This window comes from Adiantum capillus-veneris, chromosome 30 (assembly GCF_014529385.1).
Source record: "Adiantum capillus-veneris isolate H3 chromosome 30, ASM1452938v2, whole genome shotgun sequence".
NCBI lineage: Eukaryota > Viridiplantae > Streptophyta > Polypodiopsida > Polypodiales > Pteridaceae > Adiantum > Adiantum capillus-veneris.
In genome coordinates this window covers 985,424-1,007,557 of record NC_140960.1, presented here as the reverse complement: position 1 = coordinate 1,007,557, position 22,134 = coordinate 985,424, and the positions used below count along the sequence as shown (strand labels likewise).

General features: G+C 42.1%; 1 protein-coding gene across 1 annotated transcript; it reads left to right on the top strand.

Moving 5' to 3' along the window:
* The first annotated feature begins 19,694 nt into the window (after nt 1–19,694).
* Nucleotides 19,695–21,646, top strand: LOC147417424 (uncharacterized). Its single transcript, XM_086507407.1, has one exon. It carries the CDS (start codon nt 19,777–19,779, stop codon nt 21,412–21,414), a length of 1,638 nt encoding a protein of 545 aa, XP_086363533.1. The 5' UTR covers nt 19,695–19,776; the 3' UTR covers nt 21,415–21,646.
* The last annotated feature ends 488 nt before the right edge of the window (nt 21,647–22,134 follow it).

Here is a 22,134-nt window from a genome sequence, read left to right as displayed (position 1 = left end):
AATGCATCTTCATTGGCTATGGTGTAGATGGTCAATTTGGCTATCGTTTATGGGATCCGGAAAGTCGATGAGTGATCCGTAGCAGTGATGTTGTCTTTAATGAGTCTAAGATGCATAGACAGCCAGTGAAAGAGGTTGAATTCCGAAAAGTGACATTTTACGATGTATCACCTCCTGTCCAGACAGCTCCCGAGCCAATTACTACATAGGTTAGTACGAGTTCTATTCAGCCGCAGAGATCTCAAAGAGTCTCACATCTGCCATAATGTTTTGTTCCAGGCGTGGATTTTGTTTTGCTGACAGATAGTGGTGAGCCTTCTTGTTACAAAGAGGCTATGCTAGCCAATGATAAGGTTCACTCGGAACATGCTATGAAGAGGGAGATATCAAGTATTGCAGAGAACCAAACATGGGAACTTGTTCCATTGCCAAAAGGTAGGAAAGCATTGCCTTGTAAATGGGTTTACAAGAAGAAGATTGAAAATTACAAAGCTCGTTTAGTGGCCAAAGGTTTCGAGCAAGAATATGGTGTCGATTTCCAAGAAATTATTTCTCCAGTGGTCAAGATGAACACACTGAGAATGTTGCTTGCTCTCGTTGCCATTGAAGATATGGAGCTTGATCAAATGGATGTCATTACAGCTTTCTTACATGGTGATCTCGAGGAAGAGATTTATAGGCAGCAACCTGAAGGGTTTGTGCTAAAGGGCAAGGACCATTTGGTCTGTAAGCTTCTGAAAAGTCTCTATGGCTTGAAGCAATCATCCAGACAATGGTATCAAAAATTTGATGCATTTATGCATTCCCTAGGCTATAAGCACAGTAATGAGGATCCATGTATTTACGTGAAAAGACAACCAAATGGACAACTTATTATGCTTATTCTTTATGTAGATGACATGCTTATTGCTGGTCATTCCAAGAAGGACATTGCTGACTTGAAAACCAAGCTAAAAATTCAATTTGACATGAAATATTTGGGTGAAGCCAATCACATTTTGGGTATGCGCATTACTCGTGATCGTAAGAAGAGGTTATTGTACCTTTCTCAAAAAGAGTATGTGCACAAGGTTCTTGATCGTTTCAACATGCAGAAGGGGAAGGCCTTGAGTACTCCATTGCTTGCATATTTGACTTGGCAAGAACGCTTGTCCCAAATTTGATGAGGAAAAAGCTGCGATGGATAAGGTTCCTTATGCTTTAGCTTGTGGTAGTCTCATGTATGCCATGGCGGCTACAAGACCTGACATTGCACATGCAGTGGGAGTTGTTAGTAGATTTATGTCTTACCCTACTAAAAAGCATTGGGATGCTGTCAAGTCGATTCTCAGAAACTTGAGTGGCACTACAGATAGACAGTTATGCTATGGCTGTGGAGAGTCATCCATTCAGGGATTCGTAGACAGTGATTATGCAGGTTGTGTTGACAGTCGTAAATCAACAACATGTTTAATTTACACATTTGCTGGTTCTGCTATTTCTTGGAGATTTGTGAGTCTTCAAGATTGTATATCCATATCTACCACAGAGGCAGAGTATGTTGCATTGAGTGAAGCATGCAAAGAAGCTGTTTGGCTTGCTGGCCTAGTAAAAGATCTTGGACTGGAGCAGTGTACACCAGTTCTTCATTGTGACAGTCAAAGTGCTATTGCCTTGGCTAACAATCCAGTGTTTCATTCTAGAAAGAAACAAATTTATGTGTGTTATCACTTCAATCGTGAATGCTTGGCAAACAAGAGCCTTGATTTAGTGAAGATTCCTATGTCAGAGAACACAAAGGATGCACTCACTAAAAGTCTTTCTAGCCATCAGTTTCAGCACTGTTGTGAGTTGATGGGCATTGGGTGAAGAGTGGTTCTCTTCCATTCTTATGGTCTCCCACATTGGCCATCAAGTGGGAGAATGTTAGGTTTAATGGCCATGTGGCCGACCACCCATCACTAACTACTACTAACCCTAAGTGTACAACTATACACGTGTGAGCCACTAACACTAAGTACAATGTGTATTGTGCCTTAGTGAATAAGATAGAGAAGAAAGAAAGGGGGCATGTTGTACATCGGCTCTCCCCCTTCAACCTGTGTGTGTGGCTATGGTGGTGTTGTGTGTGTGAGTGTGTGCGTGCGTATTCCTCTTCCGCTGTGCTCCCGGATCCTCCCCTTCACTTGGAAAGGGAAGGATTGGCAGTGTACCAAGGTACATTCAGAGACCCGTAAGGAAATACAGTGGATATCCCAATGAATCCACAAGAAATGTTAAAATATGCAAACAAAGAAGAAACACTCACCCAGTGGGAAAGAGCAGATTTGTACAACTTCTTCACAACACCACCAGCGGGTGTAGATATGCAGAGAGTCTACGAGCTAGTCAACTCAATCCAGAAATATGGCAAGGCAGTGATTACTTCTTTGGATGGACAGAAGACAGAGACGATGATTACACCTCACCATAGCAGATTCACTGGGTCTCCACAATAAGGGTAGCTTTGTTAGAGAAAGAAGAGATAAAGTAAAGGTCTACTCTCAAAAGAAACCCAATCAGACATTTGAAGACTTGGTAGACCCAAGAGCTGCAAAGATATGCAATCTGTACAACCAATTCTTCCATGTTTGCAGCAAGCGGCCACAAAAGTACACAACACCTCCCCATGTAGTGGCTACTACAATAACTTGGGCATTGAAAAGCAGCGTGCCCATAGAAGTGAATTACACCCAATATCTGCATGAGCAAGTGGTCATCATGGGTATAGAAAAGCCCAAGTACATTATTTGTGGAGAAACACTGACAATGATTGCATATGAAGCTATCAGCACAAGAGGACAGTGGCCTGATCCACCAACAGAGAATGAGTGGTTCAAGTTGAAGCAAGATACATAAGATGAACCAGTAATAGCAGTAACCCCACCAGTCACCACACGACTTTGGAGAAGGCTAGAGACAATACCAGAGGAAGAGCATGAGGAGCCCCCAAAGAAGAAGGGTAAGATGACGATGGCAAAAGAATCAAGGACCAAAGAGACACATAGCCAAAAAGCCGCTCGGATTGAGAGGTTGATTGAGTAGTTTAGGGCAAAACGGGCACTCAAAGGAGACTTTGAGGAGTATTGGGTACTAGACCCAACAAAAATCGGAGGAAGCTCCTCAAGACCTCTAGAGGATCAATTCGATCATTACATCCGAGCTTATGAAGAAACTGAAAGGGTGATTAAACATCAAAATTTAGAACCCTTCACAATGGAGGAGGTACAAGATATCAAGAGAAAACTGAAAGAAACGCCAGAGGCTCCACTCAAGAAGGGTCAAGAAGGTGACCAGACAAAAAATGCAACCCCACCACCATCACCACCGGGCTCCTCTACTCCTCCTCCAAGTCCAAATCCCTCTACATCCCAACCACAACACTCACCATAAAAGATAAAAGAGGTAGCACCTTCACCAAGAGACACGGAAAAAGAAGAAAGGGACACTTATGAAGACCTCTTTCAAGCCGGATACAGATCGAAAGAGGCTTTTACGGTGGTTTATGGCACTTCAACCCCACCGTGGGCTGCCAGACATGAGCTAGAGAGAAAGGAGATCTCTAAGGAACAAATGAGAGCTGATAGATCAAAAGGAATGCAACTAGACCAAGAAACACAGATAAGTGCACAAGAAAGGCATTCCCCATAGCCTGGAGTGCCAAGAATGGTCCAAATCCCGCAAGTACCACAATGGAGACCATTGGCCAGCCCATGGAGAGCACCTCTAGCAGGGGTCATGTTGAGTATGGGACACCAAGTTCCCTTTTTTGGCCTGATCCTCCCCAGGCCATTAAAAAGAAGCTTGGTTGCAAACAATCATAGAAGATGTAAGAGCCTCATATCAAGTACTTGACAGAATCAGAACGCGGTCTCTATTACTGGCTGAAGAAAACAGTGTTAGGAAATATGACGTAGCTAAATAGATATTTGAGTAGATTACTTAATGGAGAGAGATAGATTTCACACACAAGAGATTATAGAGTATAGAGAGAGAGAGAGAGAGAGAGAGAGAGAGAGTACACACGATATACGTGGTTCACCCAATGTGGGCTATGTCGATGAGAAAGCAGCCACTCAATGGCTTTAGTACTTCAAAACAAGAAGTAGTTTACAAAGGGATTATACCCTTAATAGAGCTCCCGCCTTGCTTCACTCTCACCACCTCACACCCACCTTGTTGCATCAACTTCACACTATATAAAGTGTGCAGAAATGGCCTCCTTTTATAGGCCAAAAAGGCTGCCCTCTCTCATGAGAGGCAGCCATGTGTAGCCTCCCTTGTGTAGATAAGTCCAAATCGGACCCTCCAATCCGCCCATGTGTGGCTGCCCTTGAGAAAACAAGTCCACTTTTGACTTCGGCCACCAGCCACCGGCTATTGACTTCCGACCACCACCGGCCACCGGCCATTGACTACTGGCCACCGGCCAACAGATCGATCATTTTCCGACCACTTTCCGGCCGCTGTCCGGTCATAATATTTCGGCAAAAGGAATATTTCGACGAAGTTGCCCCTGAATTTTGGCCGTGAAAATTTTGGTTTCTGGCGAGTGATTTTTTATTTCTGGCGAGCGATTTTTCTTCACGCACGATGGCTTCTCCTCATAATGGGGGCCTTACAAATGTGCATTTTTACCACAGAAAATTACAAGGTGTAAATCACGCTCCATACTTAACAATCTCCCACTTGGAGACTGACCTCCAAACCAAACCTATGACTGCTTTCCATCCTAACTTCTTATCCTTGAATGCCGATTGAAGATGAGCAAAAGCTCAACTTCTCCTTGTTGACCACCTTTGTAAACATGTCTGCAAGATTTTCACTTGTACGCACCTTTCCTAGCTTTAGTTGCCCCTCTTCCAAAAGAGTGCGTATGAAGTGATATCTCACCTCAATGTGCTTTGTCCTTGAATGAAAGGCTGAGTTCTTCGCAAGATGGATAGCGCTTTGGCTATCACTGTACAAGACACAATTGTCTTGTTTGAATCCAAGCTCTTCTAAGAATCTGTGAATCCACATAATTTTTTTGCTTGCCTCCGTCATTGCTACATACTCTGCTTCCGTGGTAGAAAGTGAGATGACTTTCTGCAGCTTTGAAGCCCAGCTTACTGTTGTGCCTCCAACCGTGAACACATAGCCAGTAGTGCTCATGCAAGTATCTTTGTCACCTACCATATCTGCATCAGCATACCCTTCTAGAAAAATATCAGTTCCTCCAAAATACAAAGCATTTGTTGTTGTCCCTTTTAGATACCTAAGTATCCACTTCAAAGCTTGCCAATGCTCTTTACTTGGGTTTTCCATGAACCTACTCACAACTCCCACTGCATGTGCAATGCCTGGCCTTGTCTAGACCATAGCATACATTAGAGAACCTACCGCTGTAGCATATGGAACTTTAGACATATAGGCTATCTCCTCTTATGTCTTTGGACACATATCCTTCGTTAGTTTAAAGTGACTAGCCAAAGGTGTAGAAACTGGTTTTGAATTTTGCATTGCAAACCTTTCTAGTACCTACTTGATGTAATCCTCTTGAGATAGCTTTATTGTCTTCTTCGTCCTGTCCCTTGATATTTTCATACCAAGTATCCTCTTTGCAACACCTAAATCTTTCATTGAAAAAGATTTAGACAGATCCTCTTTTAGGTCTTTGATGTCCTACATGTTAGCACTTGCAATCAACATGTCATCAACATACAACATTAGGATGATGAATTTCCCATCTCCCAAATTCTTTGTGTAGACGCAGTGATCCGAGTTGCATCTTGTGAATCCATGATCCAACATCCATCGATCAAACTTCAAGTACCATTGTCTTGATGCTTGTTTTAAACCATACAAGCTCTTCTTTAATCTGCAAACCATTTTCTCCTTACCTTTTACTTCATACCCCTTTGGTTGAAGCATGTAGATTTCCTCCTCTAAGTCACCGTGAGGGAATGCCGTATTTACATCCATTTGCTCGAGATTTAGATCATGAGCAGCCACAAGGCTTAAGACAAGCCTGATGGAGTTCATTTTTACAACAGGAGAAAATATTTCATTGAAGTCAATACCTTTCTTTTGAGAAAACCCTTTTACCACAAGCCTAGACTTGTACCTTTTCTTCCCACCTTCTTCTTCCTTCACCTTGTACACCCATTTTTTTTGAAGTGCCCGCTTAGGCAACTCAACCAACTTACATGTTTGGTTGCGATGTAGTGAGTCCATCTCCACTTGCATGCTCTTCGTCCATTCTTCTTTGGATTCATGTTGCATAGCTTCTTCGTATGATTCCGGCTCTTCAGAATTTTTGAGATCAAGAGATGGTTGAAGGAAGGAACAAACCTTTCTGGAGGTCTACTTGCTCTTGTAGATATTTGTGGAATAGGTTGAGGCTCCTCAATTGGTTGACGTTGTTGCACATTGTCCTCGTTTGCAGTCCTTGAGTCTTCACCGTCCTTAAGCTCCATGTACTCGTCACCTGTTTCTTTTGCTTGTTTTCTTTCCAAGTAATCTTTGTACATATTTTGTTCGGTAAAAAATACATCCCTACTCCTTAATATTTTACCATATTCAGGATTCCATAGGCGATACCCAAAGTCACCTTCTCCATAGCCAATGAAGAAACACTTTTTGGACTTTGCATCTAGCTTTGATCTTAGGCTTCTATCTATGTGCATGAAAGCCTCACACCCAAACACTTTGAGGAATGCATAATTCACCGGTTTACCTATCCATGCCTCTTCTGGAACTCCCCCATCCAATGCCATTGAGGGTGACCGATTGATTAAGTACACAGACGTGCTTACAGCTTCCGCCCAAAGCTCAAGCGGTAGGCCTACATGTAGCCACATACTTCGTGCTTGCTCCATGATTGTCTTGTTCATCCTTTCCGAAATCCCATTTTGTTGAGGTGTCCTTGGGGTTGTCCTTTGCCTCCGAATGCCATTGCTAGCACAAAATCTTTCAAAAGCTTGGCTACAATATTTGGCTCCATTGTCGGATCTGAGGCATTTAACCTTGGTACCTGTTTCATTCTCCACAAAGGCTTTCCACCTTTGAAATATGAAAAATACATCAGACTTATTCTTCATGACATAAACCCATGTTTTTCTAGTCGCATCGTCTATGAATGTTACATAGTACAATGAGCCACCAAGTGATGGTGTACTTGCAGGACCCCAAACATTAGAATGAACCAACTCAAGTTTTTTATTTTTTCTTTCATTTCCTGATTTTTGAAATTTTACCCTCTTTTGTTTACCATAAACACAATCTTCACAGAATTCTAAGTCCACTTCTTTCAAACCTGACAGAAGCTTCTTTGTTTGAAGGATTTGCATTCCTTTGGCACTCATATGCCCAAGCTGGTAGTGCCACACCGCACTGTCAACTTCTGTAGTTGCTGCACAAGCTGAAGGTTGCGTGCTCATAGTACACAAGTAAAGTGTACCGACCTTTTCTCCCTTGGAAACCACCAAAGATCCCTTTGAGATCTTCCACCGTTTGTTTCCGAATGCAATGTTGTGACCTTCATCGTCCTATTGTTCTGTAGAGATCAAATTTTTTCGAAGAGAAGGAACATGCCTAACATCTTTAAGCTTCCATTCATTTCCGTTAGCAGTTTTGACAGAAACTATACCTTTGCCGACAATCTCACAAGCTTCATCATCTCCCAAGTATACATACCCAAAATTACCTTTGGTGTAATCTTGGAAATGTTGCTTGTGGGGTGTCGCATGGAATGAAGCCCCGAAATCTACTATCCAGGAATTAGACACATTGTCTAATGAGAGAATTAGAGCATCTTGCTCTACTTTACGTGCCACATTGGCCTCCGATGTTGGATTGTTGTCTTGAGACTCAGTCTCCTTCTTCTTCTTGGACCAACAATCCTTCTTGACGTGGCCCTTCTTGCCGCAGTTCCAACATTCAAGAACTGACTTTGTGTGTGACTTGCTTCGTCTTGAGCGATCACGACCCTTTTGGTTTCCACTGATAGTGCAACACTTGATGATTCTCCTGTGATTCTCCTTTGCATTTCCTCGCTTAGGAGAACACCCACAACATCATCAAACTTAAGAGTATTTGTGCCAGAGATAGAATTACTTACAACCATCACAAGGCTATCCCAAGTATCCGGTAGAGATGATAGTATAAGGAGAGCTCCCACTTTGTCATCGAAATTTATTTTCACCGATCGAAGTTGACTTATGTTTGTGTTAAAGTCATTTAGGTGTTCTGCAACTAAACCATTCTTTGCCATCTTTAGATTGAATAAGAGGTTCATAAGAAATACCTTATTGGATGCCGATGGTTTCTCGTAGAAGTCGTCAAGTGACTTCATCAAGTCGTCTGTGGTCTTCATCTCCAAAACATTGAAGCCCACCGTTGATGCCAAGATTAACCGAATTGTTCCTAGTGCCTTTCGATCAAGGACAATCCATGCTTCATCTGCCATTGTTGCGGGCTTCTTCGCAAGGCCGCCTAGTGGCAAATAGAGGTCCTTTTGGTAGAGATAGTCTCCAATTTGCATCTTCCAATGTTGGTAGTTTTTGCCGTTGAACTTCTCAATCTTGAGCTTCCCTTCCTCCGCCATAAGTCCCACTCAATTCAAGGAATCCTTTCCTTGAGATAACTTAGCTACGAGCAAACCTTGCTCTGATACCAGTTGTTAGGAAATATGACGTAGCTAAATAGATATTTGAGTAGATTACTTAATGGAGAGAGATAGATTTCACACACAAGAGATTATAGAGTAGAGAGAGAGAGAGAGAGAGAGAGTACACACAATATACGTGGTTCACCCAATGGGGGCTGCGTCCACTGGAAAGCAGCCACTCAATGGCTTTAGTACTTCAAAACAAGAAGTAGTTTACAAAGGGATTATACCCTTAATAGAGCTCCCGCCTTGCTTCACTCTCACCACCTCACACCCACCTTGTTGCATCAACTTCACACTATATAAAGTGTGCAAAAATGGCCTCCTTTTACAGGCCAAAAGGGCTACTCTCTCTCATGAGAGGCATCCATGTGTAGCCGCCCTTGTGTAGATAAGTCCAAATCGGACCCTCCAATCCGCCCATGTGTGGCCGCCCTTGAGAAGACAAGTCCACTTTTGAATTCGGCCACTGGCCACCGGCTATTGACTTTCGACCACCGACCGCCCGCCATTGACTACCGGCCACCGGCCAACCGATCGGTCGTTTTTCGACCACTTTTCAGTCGGCGTCCGGCCATAATATTTCGACGAAAAGGAATATTCTGGGGAGTGAAAATTTATTTCCGGCGAGTGAATTTTGGCCGTGAAAATTTTGGTTTCCGGCGAGTGATTTTTTATTTCCGGCAAGTGATTTTCCTTCAGCACGATGGCTTCTCCTCATAATAGGGGCCTTACAAATGTGCGGTTTTACCACAGAAAATTACAAGGGGTAAATCATGCTCCATACTTAACAAACAATATGCTGCATACCAGGGAAGAAAATATCCACATGGAACATGATCACATCTCAAGCATGATCCACATTACGAACCAGAAAGCTGAGGAAGCAGAGAAAGAGCTTGAGACTCTCAGTACAATGCTAAGAGAGGCTGAAAGAAAATGAGACAATCTGACGGTAGAGGTTTCGTTGGAAGTAAAGAATCTCCAGAAAGAAAAGTAAAGAGTGGAAGATGAGTTGGAAGCAGCGAAAAATGAAGTGCTAGAGCTGAACGCCAAATTAGAGCTCCAGGACTTGACAATCAAGAGACTCAAAGCAACCCCGAGGGCTGCACGGGCAGCTGTCTGCAGGAGAAAATAGCCAAGCTATCCAAGCTTTGGAAGCACAAATCACTGGCCTACAAAAGGAATTACGGCTAGAACAAAGACAAAGAATGCATATGGCAGAAGGGTCCCTAGCCACAGAGGAAAGAGTGAAGGCTCAACACCAAGAGCTCCACAAAGAACACAAAGAGCTCCAATGATAGTTAGCTACTTTGCAAGAGCTGTTGGTAGATCAAGCAATAGAAGCTACAAAGAAAGATAGACTTGCTCAAAAATAGATAATAGACTACAAAAAGAAATAGCCGAAGCAAGGACACAGGAAATCGAATCAGGGCCCAAGTGACCTTGGGATTAACATCAGAGATGAGCCCTAGGAGGTTCTTGAAAATGTAGAAGATCTATAGCACCTAGAGGAATAGCTAGAGACACAGGAGGAAGGAGAGAAAGTGCTAACTGCAGAGGAGGAGACACACCTCTAAACTATGATTGAAAAGTCCACAGATGAAGACCACAAGGAAGCCTTGGAGTGGGAGACATGAATGTTACACTCAGTAGGAGTCCAAGGGCTTGCTACAAATGTGCTTAGGGAGGAATGGATGCAAACTTCACTCCCATACCCTCTCCTAAAGTATAAAGTGCTGGTGATCAAGAAAAGTGTCGAAGTGGAAGCAACAAAGAGAGTGTATGAGGAAGATGTCAAAGATTCAGATACTGCAAAGAAGATAGTGGACTCCCAACCAAAGTGGAGAAAAGTGTGGGTCCTCAAGTACCCCATATTTCTAGAGTACTTGGTGGAGGCCCCCAAAAACATCAGGGATGACACTCTGTTTTTCCTAGTCCCACGTGCACGCACATGGGAAAACCACACCAGAATCTTGAAGAAACATCCCACTTGGCTCAATTACCCATCTATGCCACCGCCTAAGAAAGGAGAGAGAATAAGTGTATCTTATATGGTGAAAACCCTAAAGGGCACCATTAATATTTTCACTGGCTCTCTTGCATTGATGTGTGTGACAATCAGAAAGATCTGAAAAACCCTCCTGGCATGCATTGAAGTGTTTGCACTGTCCAAAGTTAGAGATTCAACCCTACTGTCAATGGATGACACTGTCACCACAATGACATTTGATTGGTCAAAGCAGCCATCCCCGAAGGTGTTACATTTGTTATACCAAAGGATAATTTTCTTGCCAAGCTACCCCATGAAAGATTTTGAGGAAGCCTTCTACATTGGCTTCTTTACTTATGATAGCAAAATATTCGGCCCCATAGTCACCTTGGGCAACATAAGGTACGAGTCATAGTTGAAGCTGCTAAAGCCCCAAGGGTTCCACTGACTCAAAGACTAAGCATTATTACCAAATTAGGAGATCAAGACCCGTCATGTTAGGGACGCGGAAGGGGGGAGTGTTGACGACTGAACACATAAGGAACTTTTCCCAACTTTTTGTATCACTATTTTTTAGAAACAGAATGACATTTTGTAATGGTTTAAGCGGCCAAAATTATTTGTGGAACGAGCCTCTAAGGAGGAATTGTATATAAGCCAATTTTTGTAACCCTAAGCAAACTTTTGAATTAATATAATCTCACATTTACTGTACACTGTGTCACACAGAGAGAGAGAGAGAGAGAGAGAGAGAGAGAGAGAGAGAGAGAGAGAGAGAGATGTGATTTCTTCTCTTCCCTACGTGCTCTACGGAGCCCCCATTGCAAAAGGGACACCACCAATGCATTAGAAATAGCTAGGGCATCAATCCAACGCCAAGCTTGTACGATTCCGATTTCATCACGAAGCGAGCTCCTACAAACTTTCGGGTGAGCTTTCTTGTGAACCGTGTGTCCGTTTGGGGTGATTTCTTTACACCTGTGGGTTCACAGCGAGTAGAGCTACAGATTAGGATCATACAAATCAAAAAGTGGTGACCTGCATTTTGCAGCCTGTCTTCATATGCGATTGTCACACGAGGTGGTTCTAGGTAAGATATCAGGTCAAATTCCATAGGGTAATGACTTCTTGATGAGGAGAGTGTGTCCTATGAGTTTTGTGTCTTTTTGAATGCGTTTGTTTTGGATAGCATGAGCATTGTAGGTCGAGTTGTATAGAACATCTAGATTTGGTTTCCTTGAGTAGAGATTGTCTTAGACCGTCGAGTAGATGATTGAAATCCATCTCCTTGTTTCCATGTGCCTATGGGTTAAGCTTCATCCTTGGCTGACATGGAGTTGTTGGTTTTGTTCTCTCTATGCCAGTGTCCACTAGTGGCGTATCTGCTAACATAGTCATATTTTAAAATTTCAAAAGTTGACCATCAATCTTGAGTAGACATGTAATTTAAATTATTTCACCTCACTTTCACTAATCATATCGTGAAATGCTTAGTCCTTGACCTATGATTTTGATTGTGTACATGCATGTATTGATGACTCCATTGGACATATAATTTTGGTTGCACATATGCATTTATAAATGCTTTTAATTAATATATACTTTTAAAGGTTGGTCTATAGTCAATTGCTATCTACAAGTATATATTTTTTTTCACCACTAGCTCACACAAGTAATCCGATGTTTATCCCAGAGTGGGTTTCATAATTTTTTGATTTATTCACGTTTGAAATGCAATTCCACGAGCATTAATGAGATAACTATTTTGTGTTAAACTTAATCCTCTCCTCCTCAATTCAAGGCATAAAATTTCTAAAAGCATGAAAAAACTATAAAATTTGGAAAACATGAAAATGAAAGCTCGCAATTAATAAATCCCCCTTATTATCTAGGTACCCAATTTTACAAGGTTTTCCCACTTTATCACTACCCATAGTTGTAACAAAGTATTTTAAGACCTGTCAAGAAGTCTTAACCATTTCTGTTCAGTTTCAAGTGTTCTTAGCCCCAGTTGTTTGTCTGTTCAAAGTGAAATTTTTTTTGAATCAATTCTTGCACTCAAATGGATTCAAAATCTTCAATCCTCCACAAAGTGTTAGCATATCCCTTAAACAAGATGTGCAAGTGAAAAAGTTTAAATTTAGGCCTTAAAAAAGTGCTTATTATCTACAGGCTAGAACTTGCATTTTTTTTGGAATTTTGATGGCATTCAAGTATATGCAACCTACTGCAATTACTTTTGGCAAAAAAAACTCACATTTGCATGTATTGGTCACATGGGAGATAATAAGCCCAATTTTGGCCGAACTTTGAATTTTTCTTGAAAGCTGATTTTTGACTTATCGAATTGCTACAGCTTTTCCAAGATCAATGAAGCCCAGATATATTGTTCTTGATGCCTCAAAATCACCTCAAGAGTCTCGTACTTGAAAAAGTTGAAATTTTTGCAAACAACTTTGTTGATGACAATTCAGAGAATTAGATAGATCAAAAACCTTCCTTGATGTGTAGTTTTCCTACTCCTAATCAACTCAACTAATGGCAGTGGAAAGTATCCATCAACAACAGTTTTTTTTTTTCTTTTTGAAAAGAGCGTCCCTCAAACTTTGACATAGTCCAAGCTATCAACCACTCAAAAACAATTTAATCTAAGCCTAAAGGCCCTCAGTGAGTATGACTACTCCCAAGACACCTCTACACAGCCGAAGTAGACACACCTCAACTGTGCGATTTCTAAAAGATTGTTTTTGTATTCTAGGAGAGCCTATAGGAAGTTTTGGACAATGCTACTAACCACTGAATTTTCTCCCTGGTTTAGGTCACCTCATCCCCGATAACGACACCAAAATGTGAGCTTGCTGGTTGCCAAGCCCAACTATCTTATTGTAGAGATAGTGAGAACCATGTACATAAATGTCATACTGTGGGATGGAGTCGACTCGAATAGTGCGTGGAGGATACAAGAGGTTGTTAGGCTCTTGGAATATACAGTCAATCCCTATCAACTCAAAGCTACACTCAAGTGCATGTCTGACAACAAACGTTGACTAGGAAACTGCAAACAAATCTCATCAATTCACCAAGCAAATGAAGTCCAAAACAAGACAAAACTTATAGTATGGGTAGTAAACATCTAAAACAAAACATAGTTTTACTGCAAGACAAGCACAATGTGGCAAAGAGCTTTTATCTATGAATGCGATGAAGCAGACGACACTTCAAACACACACTTCACGAGGGAGTTATGAGCTTGAGAAGCAAACATGAGAGTACATAGTGTTCTACAAAAACATTGTAATGCTTATTATCCAAAAAGACTCCTTAGGTTTTACAAAACTTGGATTTTATACCTTAGCCAAAGGGTTTGGGTCAAAAATGGGAATACTATCTAACTCTGTTACAACCTCAAATTTCACTGATACAATTTGGAAGCATTTAGTCCCAATTTGTTTGGCTCATAATCACATAGTTTTTTAAATCCAAAAATCAATAAATTACAAATGATTAAGGCTAGAGATGTCCAGATTGCTCAAAAAAGATAAAAAAGTGACACGATAAAAAAGCAACATCTTGCCTGTTATAGGCTCTGGTGTTAACAATAGGGCTAGCACATTGGTGCCTGTTATTTCAATTATGTGTTGCGACAAAGTCCATAGGTTCTGATCACATCCGTGTAATAGACCATTTCGATCACGTCCTATTAGGATCAATTTCAGTGGCAACAAAATATCGAATACCTAGTAAGACTTGTGAAACTTACAAGTACTAGTGAATAACATTCATGGATGGTTGTTTATGCGTATAGCAAGGCTATGTATTATTAATGAAAATCCTTCATTTTTTGTGTCTAGATGTGATCTATATTTTACATTCTATTATGGTTCAAATATTCTAACAAGGTTTTTAAAGGATTGTAGTAGAAAGTATTTATTTTCTTTTCATAAAACTATTTACCTTTTTCTAAATGCATTCACACTAGGTGTTGTGGGCCCTAGTGTTTAGCAAAGGTAGTAGATTTGGAGTGTCATGCAAATTCATGAAATTGATAGCTTATGAATCATTTCACACTCTATGTGTAGTATCTCTATGATATTAATTGTGGATCCACCAATCACCATAAAGGTCATGGCTCGGTTTGGGTGCTTGTAGATAAGTTGCCGAAACTTTGTACAATTTATTCAATTCACTATACAATCTCTAAAGTTAACTAAGTTGGTTGTTTATAACCTATATAGATTACTCAAAATATTGGGAGTCATTATCAACCACGCTTTCCAAAAAAATTTGGAGGACTGATTGTCAATCTTGAGGAGAAGTAACTCAATTATCCAATTGGAAAGGTTATCTCTCTAGTTGGAGTTTGGGTACCATGAGGCAAAGCATGTTGCGACTAGGTTTAGTCCCTTCCTGTTTATGTCAAGTTCTCAACCTCGATCACGAGTTATGATGAGTTGTTTACTAATGAGGAATGATAGCAAGTCAAGGACTCAATCTGTGATGATGACTTATGTCAGCATTTCACTTTCATGGAAAGTTGAGGAGGTATTCTTGCATGTACCAGTACCTTCAAAAAGTCTGTATCTCGGTCATTTATTTAAACACCTTAGTTGTGGTAACCCCTTCAAAGTACTCAAGTGAGATATAAAGTGAGTCTACACACTATTTTGGATATCAACCGGTTACGTAAACAGTTGCAAAGGGACAACAACGTGGAAAATCAAGATTTTTTTTTTGGTTACGTTGAACCTCCTACTAAACCGCTTATTGATCAAATGGACTACTGGATCTATGAGGGACGCCATTGTGGAAAACATTAGTGTACTTACAAAGATATCACCACTTTTGTTTTCGAGGACATAAATGCTTCTCTAAGGCCAAGGGCCAGGACACACATGTGGTAAAGGGGGGCAATATTTAGCGGGCCAAGGGTGGAGATGTGCATGTGCTAGTCCCTAATTGCTTACACTAGCACAGTCGTGGCGTATGCCAAAAGTGATTATATCACTTGTAATATTCTTTGTGCTTGGCTAAGCAATGATACCATCCCACCCCGCATCTAGAATGACTCGGTTTTGCTCGTTGGGACAGTGAGAGTCAAAATCATTGTTGGTCTGGGTTTGAGTGTTTATCTGTTTGGTTTTGATATTGGAGTTTTGCTATAAATGTATGTCATTTAGCCAGAGATTTGCTTTGCTTTGATTTCCAGCTTCACTTTGGATGGCCACATTGATTAGGTTGAATTCTTGTACATATACCTTTGTCCATTCAAGTGAAGGAATGGTATATTGGATTTAATGTAGAATAGAGAGATAAAATCCATGTGCCACCTCCTTTTGAAGGAATTGGTCATAGGAGAAAGTGGATGATTGTTATGAAATAGAGGGAAGATCTGTGGGATATTCCCTATATATGTGTGTGTGTGTGTGTGTGTGTTGTTTGGGGGGGGGGGGGGAGAGAGAGAGAGAGAGAGAGAGAGAGAGAGAGAGAGAGAGAGAGAGAGAGAGAGAGAGAGATTTTAATCTCTTAGGAGCAATCTTTTTTTATTTTTGCAAAACTCACCGAATGTGAGTGAATTGAATTAATGCCAAAAAATTTACAAAGAGAGCCGTCCTCAGAACGAGCCATGGAATCATAGAGTATCAAACCACAACATCCATCCACCTACATCGGCTGAGATGCGAGCCACCCCGCACAAGAAGATATGAGTGACATGGGAGCCACGCAAGCAATCTTATGAGAGCTCAAAGATCCATGCGACGAGTTTGAACTCAAGACTATGAAAGGAGAGCTCTAATGAGAGCCATCGGACGAGTTTGAACTCAATGATACATCCACATACACACCCCTCACCCCACCTTCACTAAACTACCTCGCCTCCTTACTCCACTCCATCACCCTCAAATACACTCTTCTAACCCCAGTTGAAGGAAACTTTATCCTCACACCACTCCTTAAACCCTTCAAGCCCCGTCCTATCCAATTTCTCCCTAAGCTACACAAACCCATACTTGTAGCCCGCCCTATTTGCTCTTACCGTGGATATGTGTTTGAAAATGCTTCCAAATGGCTACACTTCCAACTTTATCCTATCCTCCTTTCACAAAAGTAACACCTTAAAGACTCACTATCCCTTATCACCGATCTCCACTCCCAGAATTCCCCCCCCCCCCCCCCCCCCCCCCCCCCCCCCCCCCCCATTGTCTCCTTTTCACCTTCGATGTAACCTCCCTTTACCCTTGCATACCTATGACTGAGGGACTCATAGCCCTCAGAAATACCATCACTAACTTCTTCGACACCCCAAAAGCAGAGTTCATCATCTCACTTGCCACCCTTATTCTTTCACACCATTATCTCTGCTTCAAAGATAAAGTGTGGCAGCAAATTAAAGGCACCGCAATGGGATCTAATTTCGCAGTAGTTTATGCTTGCCTCTTTCTCTGCCACCTAGAAAACCAATCTCTTCTTATCCTCAGCCCGAACCTAGCATATTATAAAAGAATCATAGATGATGCCTTCGGGGTCTGGACAGGTAGTCGCAAATCACTTACCATAGCCCTTGCTTCTTACGCCTTCCCTTTACAAAAACATATAGTGATCTCACCCATCATCTCCTCCTTTGAAGCTACCATCCTAGATATCCACTTCTACAAGGGACATGCTTTCAACTTTTATGGTATCCTTGATTCCAATTGTTACCAAAAGCCTCTCAACTCATACCAATATATACCTTGGATCTCTTGGCACCCGCTCCACCAAAAAGTAGCCTTTATCAAAACAGAACTCAGGCGCTAGATCATCAGGGAAAAGTAATCCCGACGGATTCGCTAGTTTGAGAAACCTCTTCTTCCGAAGACTCATTCGCAGAGGCTACCCAAGAAGCTTCCTTCTTAAGATATTTGGATTGATCACTTATAAGGAACGTACCTCTCTCTTAACCAAAACCCCTTCTTCAAAAAATCCTCTCCCTAACATCCTCAAACTCCCTTTTGCACCAGAAACTCGAAGACTTCATCCTGCCCTTACAATAGGAAAACCTATCCATACAACCTGCAATCTCTCTCCCACCCTTTCTCATCTTGGCAAACCTATCCTATGTTGGACCAATGGCCATAACTTAGGCATTCTTCTAACCAAATCCAAAAACAAGATTCAAACCAAGTTTTTTTAAAGGCACTCTTCTAACCAAATCCATAAAAAGATTCAAACCAAGTTTTTTTTAAAAAAAATACTCTTTAATCCCTCCCTAACCACTACCGCTTATTTTGCAGGTTGATTCTTAAAGCCCCTCCTTCTTTTCCTGCCCATATAAACCTCACCGACGATGAAGACCCCTCCTATCCTAAAAAATCCCCATTCTTCTTTGGAGCTTACATTCCAAATTTTTGTCCAGTTGAATGATACTCTTGTAACACCTTTTTATGAATTTAAATACTCTCCCTTGCTCCTCAAGCCCTCAACCCCCCCCCATTCCCCCCAGTGTACACCTTACACCCGGTCCTGTACATTACACTCCCAGTCTTGGATTAGATACTTTTTTGAGACCCAACATCGTCTTTTCTTAGCAACACCACCCTTCGTGTTTTGCTTGATAAACCTCCTTACCCTCTATTTCCCCCTTATTTTCTATTTTAGTCCCCTTGAGGGATACACCCCCTTATATTGCGTTCGACGCCCCCTCCCCCCCCCCCCCCCCCCCCCCCCCCCCCCCCCCCCCCCACCCACCCACCATTTTTCCCATATTATCAAGCCCCGCCTTCACTTAAACCGCTCCTCGACAACAATCAATGGAGACTTTCCCATATTATCAGGCCCCGCCTTCACTTAAACTGCTCCTCAATAACAATCAATGAAGACTTCCCTTATTTTTACGGGGACTCTACATCACACTATACACCACTCGTTTCCTTCAGTTAGAGGAACTATCTCCCTAACTAAACCCCTTCAAAAAGTACACTTCCTTCTTCCCCCCCCCCACCCCCCCTTCTCCTCCTTATATAAAGAACACCCTCTCCCCCATGTTTCCCCCCCTTTTTCTTTCTCTCCTTTCTCCTACCACTGATGAGCTCCTTAATGGAGCGAAAGGCGTTTGGTACCCATGATAGCCCACCCACACAGCACCTCCCGGTAGCCCACCCCCACCACACCTCCCCTCCTTATTACTCATAAACATAGTGCTTCGCACGCTGAAACATAGTTATGAATGATTTAGCGGGCCAAGGGTGGAGATGTGCATGTGCTAGTCCCTAATTGCTTACACTAGCACAGTCGTGGCGTATGCCAAAAGTGATTATATCACTTGTAATATTCTTTGTGCTTGGCTAAGCAATGATACCATCCCACCCCGCATCTAGAATGACTCGGTTTTGCTCGTTTGGACAGTGAGAGTCAAAATCATTGTTGGTCTGGGTTTGAGTGTTTATCTGTTTGGTTTTGATATTGGAGTTTTTCTATAAATGTGTGTCATTTAGCCAGAGATTTGCTTTGCTTTGATTTCCAGCTTCACTTTGGATGGCCACATTGATTAGGTTGAATTCTTGTACATATACCTTTGTCCATTCAAGTGAAGGAATGGTATATTGGATTTAATGTAGAATAGAGAGATAAAATCCATGTGCCACCTCCTTTTGAAGGAATTGGTCATAGGAGAAAGTGGATGATTGTTATGAAATAGAGGGAAGATCTGTGGGATATTCCCTATATATGTGTGTGTGTGTGTGTGTGTTGTTTGGGGGGGGGGGGGGGAGAGAGAGAGAGAGAGAGAGAGAGAGAGAAGAGATTTTAATCTCTTAGGAGCAATCTTTTTTTATTTTTGCAAAACTCACCGAATGTGAGTGAATTGAATTAATGCCAAAAAATTTACAAAGAGAGCCGTCCTCAGAACGAGCCATGGAATCATAGAGTATCAGACCACAACATCCATCCACCTACATCGGCTGAGATGGGAGCCACCCCGCACAAGAAGATACGAGTGACGTGGGAGCCACGCAAGCAATCTTATGAGAGCTCAAAGATCCATGCGACGAGTTTGAACTCAAAGACTATGAAGGGAGAGAGAGCCATCGGACGAGTTTGAACTCAAGACTACTGAGAGGCAGACTCGCGGAAGTGCTCTATGAAGAACTTTCTTGGATCAGCTCGCTCTCTGCGCAGGTTGCTCTTTCGAAGAGAGACACACATCGAGAGGGGCGGAAGGCCTCAAGCAGACAGCAGCAAAGTTGGAGCTCCAAATGAGCGATTCTCTCATGTATCTGGTTATGTGGAGTCTGGTAGGCAAAAAGTGGCGATGAAAGAGAGCCTACAGGGGAGTCGGTCTTTATGGATCTATAAGCATCGTCAGTGTCGGAGAATGGGCTTGCAATCAGATGATTTCTATGGTATACCTGCAGGTGAGATCACGCCGCCGCCGGGCCAACGACCAGCCATGTTAGCTGGTAGATTAAATACCAGATATTCCCTCTCCACTTTCGCATGGTCTCCGAGGATACACAGCTGTTTAGACCATGCAGGGAAGAGACCATCTTTAGAGAGTAGCTGGGGTTACTGTCATGTGTCCACTGTTGCGTATGAGCCCGTAAAGACCCATGCTCTCGAAGCTATGGAGATGATCGCTGAAGAAAGATGCGACTATGCGTATTCTCCTGACAATGCTCGCAAATCTCCATCCACTCCGGCATTGAAGGAAGGCCTGATTCCATTAGACGAGCTTTCAAACTTGCTTTTCACTGCATGCACAGATCCAGAGTCAGTGGACCTGAATCAGGTTCGGTTGCGCACGTCCAGACGATTCCATCGAAGCACCTCCGACACGTTCATTTCTGATCTTCAACAGAAATTATCTCTATTGAAATTGCCACCTCACATTTCAAAAACTTTACTGAAGAAAAGGGGTCTCTTGTTCTCCTCTCCGGAACACTTGCAAGCCATGCTCAAGGTTTTGGAGGATTTTTTTGATTCTAGGGAAAAGGCCTGCAGCATTCTTGTAAGCAATCCATTCATTATTGGGAAAACCCTGGAGCACTTACAGCAAGTGCTGAATGTTGTTGGAGAGTTTCAAATAAAGAAAGAGATTGTGGAAAGAAGCTGTGAATTCTTGAGATACAATGTAGATAGAACTCGGGATGTTCTCACATTTTTGGAAAGTTGGGGTGTACATGCTGCAAGTAGAAATATGATGTTCAGCAAAAACTCACAGTTTGTGAGATACCCGCTTAAAGATTACGTATACCCAGTGGTAAATTTTCTAGAAAGCATATCAATGAGCAAAGCAGAAGTTGTGGGCCTGCTGGAGGAACATCCTGACATACTTGGCAGATCGGTTCCCAAGAATTTGATGCCTAAGCATAGCCTTTGCAAGAAACTGGGGTGGAACTTTATTGAAGTCTTACCATACATAAAATATCATAGTTATGCGCGAATTTTGTCACAAATTGAGTTCTTCAAGGAGCAAGGGGTCTCTGATGAGGCCATCATCAAGCTGGTCGAAAGGGAGCCTCGTGTGCTAGGAAAGTCGATGGATAGTTTGAAAACGAGGCTTGATTTTCTGCTTCACACCCACAATCGGAGCATTGCTGAAATTGTGAGTTTTCCTGCCTGTCTTTTATACAGCTTCAAGAACCGGATCAAACCCAGGTTGGAATTTTTGGAAAAGAGTTCTTCGCATGGTTCATTTGGTTTGGCCTACGTGTTAGCCATAAAGAGCTGCAAGTTTAGGACGGCTTTTAAGGTTCCTGAATCAGTTTTTCCCATTTGAAGAAAGGGATATTGTTGGGAATATACTTTTGTTGTGGCTTATGAGATTCTGTGCTGTATTAGTTCGGTCTATGTAATTATGGCAAATACTTTGTGCCCTGGCATGGAAATGCCATGATCCCTTCATTAGTTACTGGCAGGGCTGGCAGGCTCTGCCTTCTTGTTATGGCAAGTCTTTGTCATGTGGACTGCTGTCCAGTTGCAGAGTAATGAACTAATTTTACTTGGCTGCACTTCCTAAACTCTGTTATCATCGACTCTAATTGTGCATGCTGGCAAGGTGTTTAGTGGGCTTACGTTTTATGTTGGGTATGAAAGGGCCAATGCGCTCAGGCCGATTCATGTCCGGCTCCCCACTAACATCATATAGTAACCATTCAGTTATTCAAGCAATGTGGAGCTATAAACTACTTTGTAGCTGCTGTGATTGTGTGGGTAGCGACATCACTTTATTGTAGGTTCTTGTAAATGTATGCTTAGTTACAACCCCTGTTAGGGCAATAGTATTATTTTTCTTTTGAAAAAGAGGCCATTGCATAGAGCCAATGATCACATAATAGGACTTCTTTCCTCGCAGATATAATCCGTGAAACATCATAGTCAGGGTAGGTTGAAGGTGATTCAAACAGAAGATATTGGGGTTTACCTCTTTGGAAATGATCATTTTGAAGAAGTATGTATTTATAGTCTGGGTAGGTTGAAGATGATTCAAAGAGAAAAT